The 13,881-nt window shown below is 48.5% G+C and overlaps 1 protein-coding gene across 1 annotated transcript in view; it reads left to right on the plus strand.

Moving 5' to 3' along the window:
• Positions 1-752: 752 nt before the first annotated feature.
• The window catches only part of LOC121569501 (rho GTPase-activating protein 23), a gene marked incomplete at its 5' end in the record, with an annotated part of 38,021 nt that continues 24,892 nt past the window's right edge, over positions 753-13,881 (plus strand). Inside the window, 7 exon segments of the mRNA XM_045221253.1 lie at positions 753-992; positions 4,404-4,428; positions 4,957-5,043; positions 5,944-6,022; positions 7,678-7,732; positions 9,403-9,705; positions 9,708-11,016. Of these exon segments, the coding sequence (XP_045077188.1) occupies positions 753-992; positions 4,404-4,428; positions 4,957-5,043; positions 5,944-6,022; positions 7,678-7,732; positions 9,403-9,705; positions 9,708-11,016 (2,098 nt within the window).

Consider the following 13,881-nt stretch of genomic DNA (forward strand, 5'->3'; position numbering starts at 1 on the left):
TGACAGATGTGGGTTGTAGCAGCAGCACCAGGGTGTTAGTTTTCACGTGTATCTGTCATGTTTGGTATTTGCCCAGGCCCAGAACTATGATGCCTTCTTTGAGGAAAATTAGTGGAAATCTACTCCGAATCACCCTGACCCTTTCACACAACTCTGGTGCACTATGACATGACCAAGGTCAATCCTGATTGGTTACAGGCGTTCCTTAATTGTCTAGAGTTCCGTCCTGAGCATTCCTGAGTGTTTCTCCCAGGTGCCCCTCCCACTCCACTCCGTCTAGACCTGGGCTCTTCCTGACACGGACCCCCCAGGACCCACTAGTGTTTTATGGGACATTGTTGTGATGCTGGGTGCCATGTGGGGACTGCCTGCGTGCTCACCTCTCACCCACTACCATTAAAACATATGGATACACACACACACTCATTGTCCGCCAGTCTCCCAGGACAGAAACAGACACATTCCTATTCCTGCCTGCAGGGGAAGTCACTAATGAAGTAACCAGCAGCCCATTAGGTGGTGATGTCTCTCTGGGGTCTGTCTCTTGTTGTTATGGCTCCAAGTATAGCATGGATGTCGTTTGACCTTTGTTCCAGTTCCATAAAGTTATGAAACTTTTTCCTGAGAATACTTGGTGGAAGGAGGAACTGGTTGGGTACTGATGGAGTGTTGACCGTTGGAGTGACATAAGTGATTGTTTTAGGGATATGACCCTGAGTCTCACGTGTATTCATTCTCTCTCTGTTCAACAGGCAAAGGGGTGGAGAGATGGGCTCTCCTCGTCCGGTGACAACCCTCGGCCTGCGATGGCAGCGGGAGCGGGAGGCGAGGGGGTTGGCGTTGGCTGGCAGGGCCCCCGGACTCTACTACTCCAGAAGAACTCCCAGGGCTTCGGCTTCACACTGCGCCACTTCATCGTCTACCCACCAGAGTCTGCCCTGCACACCAGCCTCAAGGTACCACCACTGGACACAACAACTGGGGCTTTAAAGGAATAATCCACTCAAAACCACACATTCTGCAAATATGTGAGCACAACATATGTTGTGAAGAACAAATCGCATTTCAACGTTTATAATAAATTACAAGACAATAAAAATCATACTTGTAGAAATCTGCAGAGCTCAAGTCGACTACAAAACCCACAATGCAATGCTCTCTAGAAAGGCTGGCTGGCTGGCTAGCTAGGTAGCTAGCTAGAAGAAAATTGCTACACACCATAATACCAAAGTCAATATCATCATGTGAAGTAGTTACAGTAGCTAGTTGTAAAATCCCTGAAACGAACTGCACTATCAATTTTGGTATTTTATTAGGATCCCCATTAGCTGTTGCGAAAGCATCAGCTACTCTTCCTGGGCTTCACACAAAACATGAAACTTCACAGAATACAGAACATTAATAGACAAGAACAGCTCAAGGACAGAACTACATCAATTTAAAAAATCGCATACGTAGCCTACATATCAATACATACATACAAACTATCTAGGTCAAATAGGGGAGAGGCGTTGTGCCGTGAGGTGTTACAACATCACCATGTTCGACCTGGTAGAGATAACGTTTCTAGCTCAAAGCTGTGTGAGTCAAGTTGCTATGGCAACTCACAGGGAGACTAGAGGAGAAAGACAGGTTTGTGCCATGGTAGTTGAAGGAAGAAAGGATATTCATCTTTGAGGACGTTTGAACAAAATATATACTTTGTCGTGACGATATAGACTGATGGATGTGTTCTACACAAGTATGCCCATATCATCTATTGGCTTATTTGGCGATCTGGAGTGTTCAGGGAATTGTTTTAAAAGCGTTATGAAACTGATAGTTTGTTATCCCCATCTCCATTGACGAGAACCAGTATCACGTCACATTTCATTTCTAGGGTGGATTATATAACCCTTTAAGACTGACCCAATCATATCACATGGACCTTAAGGGGCAGTAAGACGGGACCAATCAGATCACAGGGCAAGAAGGTCGGAGGTCGATCAGAACACAGGAGCAGTAAGGTCAAGAGAATCAGGACACAATGGGGGACAAGCCAAGCATAGACAATTAAATGCAGGGATTGAACAAGCGTAGCCAATTAAAGTGTTGGGGTAGACTGGTATGAGTTAATCAGATTAGGGACATAGACAGATGGATGCCATAAGAAGAGCCCTGTCATTAGAGTAGAGATGGATAAACAAGCAAAGGACAGAAGGGGATGCAACTTAGGTGATACACAACCTCCATACTCCTGTATGACCAATTAAGGAGAGAGAGTCCCATTAAGTTATGTCTGTTTTACTGTCTATGGACAGACAATGCTACCACTGCCAGTGTACCTTTTGGAAGGAGGGCACTGCTGTAAGAAACCGTACAGGGACAACAACAGTGTTTTACTGAAAGATATGATATGTCTTAACCCTACAGCCATTCAGCATCATAGATAGCAATCTCCTCAGAAAAAGCATCATCCTTTGGGTGTTTTGTTTTGTTCTGTTCTCTGAGGTGTCGGGGCAGATGTGAAATAGAGGGGCGGAGGGGGGACGGGGGCGTTCAGCCAGCCGAAACAAGGTCCCTATTATGATGAGCCCCCTTCAGCCCCCAGCCCAGCAGCTGCAGTAAGGACAGGACACAGTGGCTGCGTCCAAAAATGTCACCCTATTCCCTATATAGTGTATTAATTTTGACCACAGCCCTATGGGCCCTGGTCAAAAGTAGTGCACTATAAAGGGAATAGGGTGCCATTTGGGACACAACCAGTGTCAATAGGCTCTGTTGTCCTGGCCTGCCTGGTACCACTCTCATATCACCCCCAGCCTGGACCGGCAGTACAATGCCCTCTACCAGGATCACTACGGACAATGGGCCCACTGCTGCCTGCACTGTCCTGTCCCCAGGGTCACATGCTGCTGTGAGGGGCAGCTAGTGGCACAGAGAACGCAGCCCTCTGTCCCTGCCCATCTGAAAGGGGCCTCAGGGGTGACTGCCCCTCATTAGGGCCCCATCAATTACCTGTATGATGTGTGACTCCCTTCATCATGGACAGATGCCTGATGATCTTCCTAATGGACTGATCTATATCCACAGAGAGAGAGAGAATCAGAGAGGGATGTGGAGATGAGGATAGTGCATCTCCATCTCTCGGTCCTCAGCCCCACCCCAGGCCCGCATGTGTCCAGACAGGGGTGGTCAGCTCAGCTGGGGAGCGTCCCTGGCTCCTGGCTCTATTCTGGGGCGGCAGCCCTCCTTTCTCTAGCCATAAACCCCCACTATTGTCTGTGGAGGCAGGAATGAGCCCACTCAGCTCTGCCTAAAGCCAGGCACCAGCCAGCCAGTCCACCCTGCCCCTCACTCACCCCAAACTGTCCACTCAGCTCAGTGTGTGTGTGTGTGCGCCTGCATCAGTCTATCACCCTATCAAACAGCACCCATGATAGACGACTGTTTGCTCAGTGCTGCCCTCGTCTGTCTGATCCAGACAACTACATGTGTTTGGCTCTGTGTATGACATCACCACCTGCAGACAGTCAAACCTGTTTGAGTGTCTCTGCTGTGTGTGTGCTGAACGTTAGGAGCTCATAAACCAGAACAGGTCTGTTTGTCTGAGAGTCCTGGCTGGGATACCAGTGAAGTCACTCCTCACATGCTAATCAGCTTGTAAAAAAAGATCTACATGATTCAAATGCCAGACACTGTGCATAAACACGAGCTTAGGGGACACTTTGAGTGTTTGGAAGCTTCCATTCACACGAACAACCACACATGTGCACACAACAAGTAGATACACTAGTGTACACTAGTCTTTTTTTATTATTTTTTTAACCCCTTTTTCGTGGTATCCAATTGGTAGTTACAGTCTTGTCCCATCGCTGCAACTCCCGTACCGACACAGGAGAGGCAAAGTTCGAGAGCCGTGCGTCCTCCTAAACACAACCCAACTGAGCCGCACTGCTTCTTGACACAGTGCCCGCTTAACCCGGAATCCAGCCGCACCAATGTGTTGGAGGAAACAACGTACACCTGGTGACTGTCAGCGTGCCCGGCCCGCCACAGGAGTCGCTAGTGCGTGATGGGACAAGAACATCCCTGCCGGCCAAACCCTACCCTAACCCGGACGATGCTGGGCCAATTGTGCGCCGCCCTATGGGACTCCAGAGCCTGGACTCGAACCAGGATCTCTAGTGGCACAGCCTTAGACCACTGCGCCACTCGGGTGTGTGTACACTAGTCTAAGGCGTCGTGGCTGTTTCCTCACCCAACTCCACCCTTCCTAATACCTGTGTCATTCTGGTTTCACGGAAAGAGGTGGACGTTGTGTGAACAGGTGTTTAGGTTGTCGTGGAGCTTTGTTCCCTGGGTAACATTGTCTGTATGGGCCTGGATATCAGTGTTGATGTTGTTTTTCATTGTCTTCACAGGACGAGGAGAACGGGAATGGAAAGGGTAAGTTGCCCCCCCTCTCCCTCAGTCAACACCATCACCACTAGACTCTGGTCTCTCGATGATGTCACCACCCCTCTAGCCAGGGTCCCCCTCTAGTCTGTAGCTACACTGCTCCCCCTGCAGGATCGAGCCTCCCTACTGCTGCCGATGGGCTGGTGGCCCCAAAACACTGGTCCTAGGACAGTTTGATTCTTTATCTTGTAATGCTCACAGTTAAGAAAAGGGGAGGAAACTGAACCTGGACCTGTGCATAGAGTTGTCCTTTTATTGAGTCTCAATTGGATTATTGGCAGTATTTATGTTCATGTCATGATATTGATGCATATAGTATATTCCCACTAGGCACACACTGGTTGAATCAATGTTGTTTCCACGTCATTTCAATGAAATTACGTTGAACCAACGTGGAATAGACGATGAATTGACAGTCTGTGCCCAGTAGGCAATGATTATTTAATAGTTATTATCAGGTTCTATTTAATCAATTGAAGAATGAACTGACAGTAACATACTGTATGTTCCATGTAGGGAGAAGTAGGTTGGAGCCAATGGACACCATATTTGTCAAGAATGTGAGAGAGAGAGGTCCTGCTCACCAGGCTGGCTTGTGTACAGGTAAGGACAATATGTGTGTGAATGAGAAAGAGCGGGACGGGAGATTGAGTGTGGGCAGAACAGTCAGATTTTTATGGAAATAACCTGAAGAGCATCAGACATGATCACACATAGATGATGAGATCAGAGCGAGAGGGAATCGGTGCTTCCAATGATTCAACAAGGGTACTAACCAGACCATGTTCAGCAAACACACACACATTAAAGTTGCATTACTGTCTTAGGAAATTAGTAATGATACTGATGAGAACAGAATTACACAGACTGACAAATACCCAGCAGTGTGAGTTAGAGCTAATTAGAGATATTTTCCTGTTGTGTCTTGCAGGCTAAGCTGGGTAGCATTCCTCTCCCTGCAGCCCAGCCAAGCTAAATCAGTACTCCTAACAAATATATAACACACACACACAAACGTGCACCACCAAAACACATCCACACACTAACACACAACGAATGACTCATCCCTTCTCCTGCCACACACAAACCTCAGGCTTATGATCCGGTATGTCAACACACAATATACCCCGAGGCGACACCTTGTCCTTCCTGACTTCACAGCACCTATTGCAAACACATAGTTCTATATTTCCATACACAAATCCTCAGTCCCTATCAAGCCCCCCTCTCAGCCATAAACCACCCATCCCCCAGCAGGATGTGTGTGTCTGGGTCTGGGGTCTCCCTGACCTTCCCTCCCCTGACCTGACCCACCAGGATATCCCTCTGCTGGAGGCCTGTGTCTGGGGGGGAGGTGGGTGTGACTGGGGTCAGTGATGGGGGTGGTGGAGGGGTTGCTCTATTTTTCTTTTGTAATTGAGAGAGAGTGCGTGTGTGTATCACTGAATATCTGTGCTGTGTTTGGTCCTACTGTGATTTAAGTATGTATGGTGTGTGTTGCAGGGGATCGGCTGGTGAAGGTGAATGGAGAGAGTGTCCTGGGGAAAACCTACTCCCAGGTGATCGCCCTCATACAGAACAGGTAAGAGCCACTGTACTGTGTGTGCCCACAGGATGTACAGTACCAGTCAAAAGTTTGGACACACCTACTCATTCCATGGTTTTTCTTTCTCTATACTATTTTCAACATTGTAGTAACCAAAAAAGTGTTCAACAAATCAAAATATATTTTAAATTTGAGATTCTTCAAAGTAGCCACCCTTTGCCTTGATGATAGCGTTGTACACTCTTGGCATTCTCTCAACCAGCTTCGTGAGGAATGCTTTTCCAACAGTCTTGAAGGAGTTCCCACATATGCTGAGCACTTATTGGCTGTTTTTCCTTCACTCTGCGGTCCAACTAATCCCAAACCATTTCAATTGAGTTGAGGTCGGGTGATTGTGGAGGCCAGGTCATCTGATGCAGCACCCTTACACAGCCTGGAGGTGTGTCCATTGCTCGTGTTTCTTGGCTCAAGCAGGTCTCTTCTTCTTATTGGTGTCCTTTAGTACTGGTTTCTTTGTAGCAATTCGACCACGAAGGCCTGATTCACGCAGTCTCCTCTGAACAGTTGATGTTGAGATGTGTCTGTTACTTGAACTCTGTGAAGTAGAGGTGCAGTTAACTCTAATGAACTTATCCTATGCAGCAGAGGTAACTCGGGTGTTGAGAGCCAGTTTCATCATAGAGCTTGATGGTTTTGCGACTGCACTTGAAGAAACTTTAGTCGACATTTTCCGGATTGATTGACCTTCATGTCTTAAAGTAATGATGGACTGTTGTTTCTCTTTGCTTATTTGAGCTGTTCTTGCCATAATATGGACTTGGTCTTTTACCAAATAGGGCTATCTTCTGTATACCACCCCTACCTTGTCACAACACGACTCATTGGCTCAAACGCATTAAGAAGAAAAGAAATTCCACAAATTAACTTTTAACAAGGCACACCTGTTAATTGAAATGCATTCCAGGTGACTAACTCATGAAGCTGGTTGAGAGAATGCCAAGAGTGTGCAAAGCTGTCATCATGGCAAAGGGTGGCTACTTTGAAGAATCGAAAATTGAAAGTATATTTTGATTTGTTGAACATGTTTTTGGTTACTACATGATTCCATATGTGTTATTTCATAGTTTTGATGTCTTCACTATTATTCTACAATGTAGAAAATAGTAAAAAATAAAGAAAAACCCTGGAATGAGTAGGTGTCCTAAAATTTTAACTGGTGCTGTATGTATGGGTGTTGTTTATGTATGAGATGTGTCTGTTTTACAATGCATGTTTTATGTATGTATAGCATCATTCTGGAATGTGGAACATAACATGTTCAGTTGTGTAAGTCTTCCTTGACTGTGTGAGTAATTCCTCCTAAAGAGAATAGCCTGGAGCAGTGAGTGTACAGAACACATCCACTGAGAGCAGTAGTGTCACCAGGGTCAGCAGCAACAGTGTCTCCTGTGACATGGTTGCTGATTAACTATTCCCAAACCAAAACAAACCCTTCGTCACAACTGGGGGAAAGTGTTATCTTACTGTAACATGATGAGTTTGGAAAAAATGTGGAATTATATTGTTTTTCTATCCTTCCATCTGTGTTCCCTTTTCCCTTCCTCTGTCCTTTTCTCCCCTCTCTTCGGTTCCCCCTCTCTTTGCCCTCTCTTCCTTGTCCCCCCTCTCTTTTCTTCTCGTTCCCTCCACAGTGAGAGTGTGTTGGAGCTCTGTATAATGCCAAAAGATGAAGACGTGCTGCAGCTGGTAAGTGTGAGTATGACAATTCTGCAACACTACACCCTAATAGAAATACATACTCTCTCCTGAATCATTGATTTACGAATACTAATACTACAGAGAGATAACATCTTGGATATAGTCATTCTTGTCATTCCTCCATTGCTTTGAGTTGAAATTCTCAAACTCTCATAAACTAGCTTGACTGTGACTAAGATGCTTTCTAGTCTGTAGTTAGATTACAACACACATTCATTCAAGCTATTATCCAAAGTTCTGTAGACGCGTCACATGAAAAGCAGCTACCTACATACTCACACACCCACACACATTTTGACTCTGTCCATAAATTGCTCCAGCACTTACTCACATGACCAGACATGCAGAGCAGAGCATGTCACCGCCTCTCCTCTGGACCAGGAGGAGCAACCCAGGGGCACAACACTGACACAACCTCCCAGACCTGGGCGCCCAACCTGGGCTTCTCTCTCACACACAACCCCCTACCCACCAAGCACCCTGTCTGATTCCCCTTCCCGAATACTGCCATCCTTCAACTCCACTACCACTACCCCACCCCTCCACCCTTCTCTCCTCTCACTCCGCCCCTCACTGCAGCACGTGCATCAGTTGCATTCCAATGGTGACATCACCAGCACTAGCTACGCCCCCTTCCACCCTCCCACAGGGTAGAGTGAGGGAGAGAGAGAGGGAAGAGGAGAGGGAGTTTGGAAGGGCTTGTCTGAGGACAGCATACTGAACGAAGCAAGTAGAAAACAAGAAGAAAGTTCGACAGATAGCTTAAAAAGAACAGCGAGAGAGACAAAAAAGGAGTGAAAAGAACACGGCGAGACATAACGAGAGAGAGAGAGAGAGGAGAGAGTGGTAAATCGTAGCAACGGGAGTGGTAGTGTCTGTGGGAAGCAAACAGACTAGAGCATTGAGGAGTCTTCCCCCTCTCCTCTTCCTCTGTGAGTGACTTCAAGCCAGTATTGAGTCTGAGAGACACTGCCAGACTGCCCTGCTCTCGGAGGTAAAGCCTGAACACCACTGAACACTTTATCTTTAAGTGTTGCCTTTTGATAGACAATATTTGGGGGCAAAGATGTTTGAAGTCTGTAGCTTTGTTGTTTCTTGTTCAGTGTTGTGGCTGTAGCTTCAGGGGCTGAACGCTGAACGATGCTTTAGATGTGTGTTGTTGTTGTGGGTGTATATTGGATCAAGCGAGCTATAGCAGTGGGATTCTGTGCTTGTTTTGATAGATACAGATTCTGCTCTAAGTCAGTGCTTTGTTGTTGTGGTGTATTTGGAACATTGCTGTGGGTCTGTGCGGCTGCAGATGGTTGCTGTGTTGTGGCTCTTGCTCAAGGCGTGTGCTGGAGCCTGTAACTAACTAGGTAGCTAGCTGTGTTTGTGTTGGAGGCTGAGTTGGGGCCTAAAGAGTCACTGTGGCTGAGCAGACTGAGGTGGTAGGAGGATGAACGTTGCTTGCTGTATAACATAATAGTTAACAAGGAGCTTTAGTGGAATACTGTGCCGGTCAAACCTGTGACTGTCAAAGCAATGCTATTGAATCATTGACAGAGTCCATCTACTGATCCTGCTCCTTCCTCCCCTCTGACCTCTGACCTCTGTTCGTCACCTGAACTCCTCCTGTTTGTGTCTCACCTCTCTCCCTCTATGTCTTCCCCCTACAGGCATACTCCCAGGATGCCTACCTGAGGGGCAACGAGCCTTACACAGGGGGAGCCCGGAACCTTCCGGTACCCCCGCCCCTCTGCTACGCTCCCCGCGCCAAGTCCCAGCCTCCCGCCGGTGCCCCGGCCCCCATGGGCCAGAACCAGCTGGACAACTGGAGCCGCTGGGCAGGCTCCTCCAGCCCTTCGTCCCCCTGGACAACCGCTCCGCCGTTGGCAGCCCGGCCAGCTGGCAGGAGGGGCGGGGCGGAGAGCCGGGGGGCATGGGCCACAGTAGCCCCCCCCACAGGACAGAGGAGATCCAGTACGGTGTGACCGGGCAGCAGCCTACGGGACAGACCAGGGGTCGCTCTTACTCCTCATCTTCCTCCTCAGGAGGGCCCCTCAGCAGCCCTCTGCATGTCCACTACGTCAACCACAATGCTGCCACCGCCACCACCGCCTCCTCTCAGCCACGGAAGGTCAGCCAGGCCTGGGCCAGCCCTCCCCAGCCCAGCCCCAGCCGCAGCCAGCACTGCCAACAGGCCCTGTCTGAGTGGTACTACAGCCAAGCTGCTGAGCAGCGCCAGGGCCGTAGTGGCAGCATGCACCAACGCCACCGCAGCTACTCTCAGGACAGGCTGTGTGAGACAGGCCCCGGGCGCCACCGCCGGGGTCCGAGTGGCTGGCCCCACAGCGCCTCCCAGGACACCCTGATGCTACTGCAGCAGTCGGGCCCCGGCCCCCACGGGGACCCCTCTTGGACCTACGGAGACTGGGAGGGGGCCCGGGACCGGAGTCACCCCTCCTCCTATGGCAGCAGAGCCCGGTCAGAGAACCTGCTGGTACAGTACGACCGCTATGGCCACTCACTGGAGATGCTGGAGTCGCCCGTTTTGAGAGGCCCGCCTGGCTGCAGCAGGCCCCACAGCAAGCTCCCAGGACTGAGGCCTACCAGAGGAAGGGGAACCAGTATGGTGTCGCACCGACCCCCTCTATGGGCCGACAAGCACAGCCGCACCACAAAAAGCCACTCCCAACCCCAACCCCACTCACAGTCCCACACACAGCCCCAGCCCCAACAGCCAGCCCCCCAGAGCAGACGTCTGCCTACCGGACAGAGCCTGGACGACCAGCCAGTAGGTTACCGCAGCTACAGCCCCTCCTTCTACCGCAAGACAGGCCGCATCATGCAGCAACCCTCCTTCAGGGACCCCTCCTACCTTGGCCCCCACCTCAGCTGGGCCCCCACCCCCAAAACCACCCCCCCAGAGGGTGTTATCCCCCCAGTTCCATCCCCCCTGGCCTCCACCACCCCCGAGCCCCTTGACAGGGCCTACCGCCCCACCAACCATGAGAGGGGGGCAGTGGAAGGGCAGGTGGAGGTGGAGGCTCAGACCCAGGAGGTCAAACTGAGACAGAAACCCCCCACGGGGCGAAGGAGCGCCCACGCCATGCGCCACCCCCACTACACCCTGCCTGTAGATGGAACGGAACCCCCTGTGTTCCCCCCTGACCCCCACGACGCTGTCCCTGCCCCTCGCCCCTCAGGAGAGGGTGCCCCGCGCCGTACCAATGGCAACCTGGCCCCTCTGTCTGTAGAGGATGACGCAATGGCCTCCATTCCCTTTATAGGTAAGCACCTCCACCACCACACACTCCTCCTCCTCTTCCTCTCCCTACCCCTCCATGTGACCTGCAGACCCAATCGCTCCCACTTCCGTTTAAGACACAAACATACTCCTCCTGATTGATCCTACTGGAATTTACTGGAAACTAACTGTTCGTAAAAACAAACAAGAAGCTTACCAGAAAGATTGACCAGAAAGAGCGGGGGACATAGACTATGACTTGGCCTGTATTTAGAGAATAGAACCCTTTCATTTCCTCTGTCCGTCTGCCTGTGTAATCAGGATACGGGCTTTTCTTCACTCTCTGTCTCCAGTCTGTGTCTATGTTCATGTTGGGTAATACTGGCACTTCCCACAGACATGATGACGGTATTAGTAGTGCTTGAGTTAATCATAATTTACGGGACTTCACTAATCCCCCCCCTCCTCACCCAGTCTCTCAGATTGCCTTTCCATTCACAGGAGATGAGGTGAAAGCTGACTTTATGTCTGGCGCTAGCGTGTGTCTGTGATCACAGAGTACGTCTGTCTGTCCACCTATCTGTCAGTCTGTCTGCTTTCACAACAGGGAGAATATCTTTCTCTCTCTACGTCATTGGCATGAATTCCATTTTTGGGCGGCAGGTAGCCTAGCGGTTAAGTGCGTTGGGCCAGTAACCAAAAGGTTGCTGGTTGGAATCCTCGAGCCGACTAGGTGAAAAATCTGCCGATGTGCCCTTGAGCAAGGCACTTAAACCTAATTGCTCCTGTAAGTCGCTCCGGATAAGAGCGTCTGCTAAATGACAAAAAACCTTTTGGCATTGTGCCTGGATTTTTTGAGATTGACCCTCTGGGCTTCGTAACTGTTTGAACGTTTGTGTGTTTGCGTACTACATGTGTGTTCTACTGTAATCACACATGTTTGTATGTGTGTGTATGTACAATGTGTGTGTTTGTGAGAACAGAACAGGAGGTATCTGGTCGTGTCTCAGCTTGTTGCCTCTGCTCTGCTGCTGAAAGAACACATGATGAACATAACAGGGCCTCACTACATACTGTACAGTACTCATCAACAGGCCAAGCCCCTAGCCCTACAGTCAAACCAACCAACCACAGCTAGGGCCAGGCCAGGGCAGGGCCATATACAGTGCCCCTTGAACCTTTTTCACATTTTGTTGCGTTACAAAGTGGGATTGAAATAGATGTAATTGTTTTTTGTCATTGACCCACACAAAATACTCCATAATGTCAAAGTAATAAGAAAATGTTAACAAATTAATAAAACATTTACTAAAATATAGTCGTTGCATAAGTATTCAACCCCCTTTGTTTAGGCCTAAATGTACATTTTGGATTAACAAATCACATACGTTAATAGAGGTTGACATGGTTTTTGAATGACTAACCCTTGCTCTGTCCGCCATACATACAACATCTGTAAGGTCCCTCTGTCAAGTATTGAATTTCAAGCACAGATTCAACTACAAAGACCAGGGAGCTTTTCTAAAGCCTCATAAAGAAGGGCAGTGATTGGTAGATGGGTATAAATAACAAATCAGACATTGAATATATCTTTAACCATGGTCAAGTTAATAATTATGCTGTGGATTATGTATTAAACCACCCAGACACATCAAAGATACAGTCATCCTTCTGAACTGAGCTGCAGGACAGGAAGGAAACTGCTTAGAGATGTCACCATGATGCTTTTGGTGATTTTAAAACAGCTACAGAGTTCAATGGCTGTTATGGGAGAAAACTGAGGATGGATCAACAACATTGTTACAGACCTATATCCATCCTGCCCTGCCTTTCGAAAGTATTTGAAAGCCAAGTTAACAAACAGATCACCGACCATTTTGAATCCCACCGTACCTTCTCCGCTATGCAATCTGGTTTCCGAGCTGGTCATGGGTGTACCTCAGCCACGCTCAAGGTCCTAAACGATATAATAACCGCGATCTATAAAAGACAGTACTGTGCAGCCGTCTTCATTGACCTGGCCAAGGCTTTTGACTAAAACCTACTGGCTTGACTAAATAGCCTTGGTTTCTCAAATGACTGCCTCGCCTGGTTCACCAACTACTTCTCAGATAGAGTTCAATGTGTCAAATCGGAGGGCCTGTTGTCTGGACCTCTGGCAGTCTCTATGGGGGTGCCACAGGGTTCAATTCTCGGGCCGACTCTATTCTCTGTGTATATCAATGATGTCGCTCTTGCTGCTGGTGACTCTCAGATCCACCTCTACGCAGACGACACCATTTTGTATACATCTGGCCCTTCATTGGACACTGTGTTAACAAACCTCCAAACGAGCTTCAATGCCATACCACACTCCTTCCTTGGCCTCCAACTGCTCTTAAACGCTAGTAAAACTAAATGCATGCTCTTCAATAGAACGCTGCTTACACCCGCCCGACTAGAATCACTAATCTCGGCGGGTCTGACTTAGAATACAGTGGGGGAAAAAAGTATTTAGTCAGCCACCAATTGTGCAAGTTCTCCCACTTAAAAAGATGAGAGAGGCCTGTAATTTTCATCATAGGTACGCGTCAACTATGACAGACAAAATGAGGAAAAAAAATCCAGAAAATCACATTGTAGGATTTTTTATGAATTTTTTTGCAAATTATGGTGGAAAATAAGTATTTGGTCAATAACAAAAGTTTCTCAATACTTTTACTTTTATATACCCTTTGTTGGCAATGACACAGGTCAAACGTTTTCTGTAAGTCTTCACAAGGTTTTCACACACTGTTGCTGGTATTTTGGCCCATTCCTCCATGCAGATCTCCTCTAGAGCAGTGATGTTTATGGGCTGTCGCTGGGCAACACAGACTTTCAACTCCCTCCAAAGATTTTCTATGGGGTTGAGATCTGGAGACTGGCT

The sequence above is a fragment of the Coregonus clupeaformis genome, chromosome 7, assembly GCF_020615455.1.
Source record: "Coregonus clupeaformis isolate EN_2021a chromosome 7, ASM2061545v1, whole genome shotgun sequence".
Classification (NCBI taxonomy): Eukaryota; Metazoa; Chordata; class Actinopteri; order Salmoniformes; family Salmonidae; genus Coregonus; species Coregonus clupeaformis.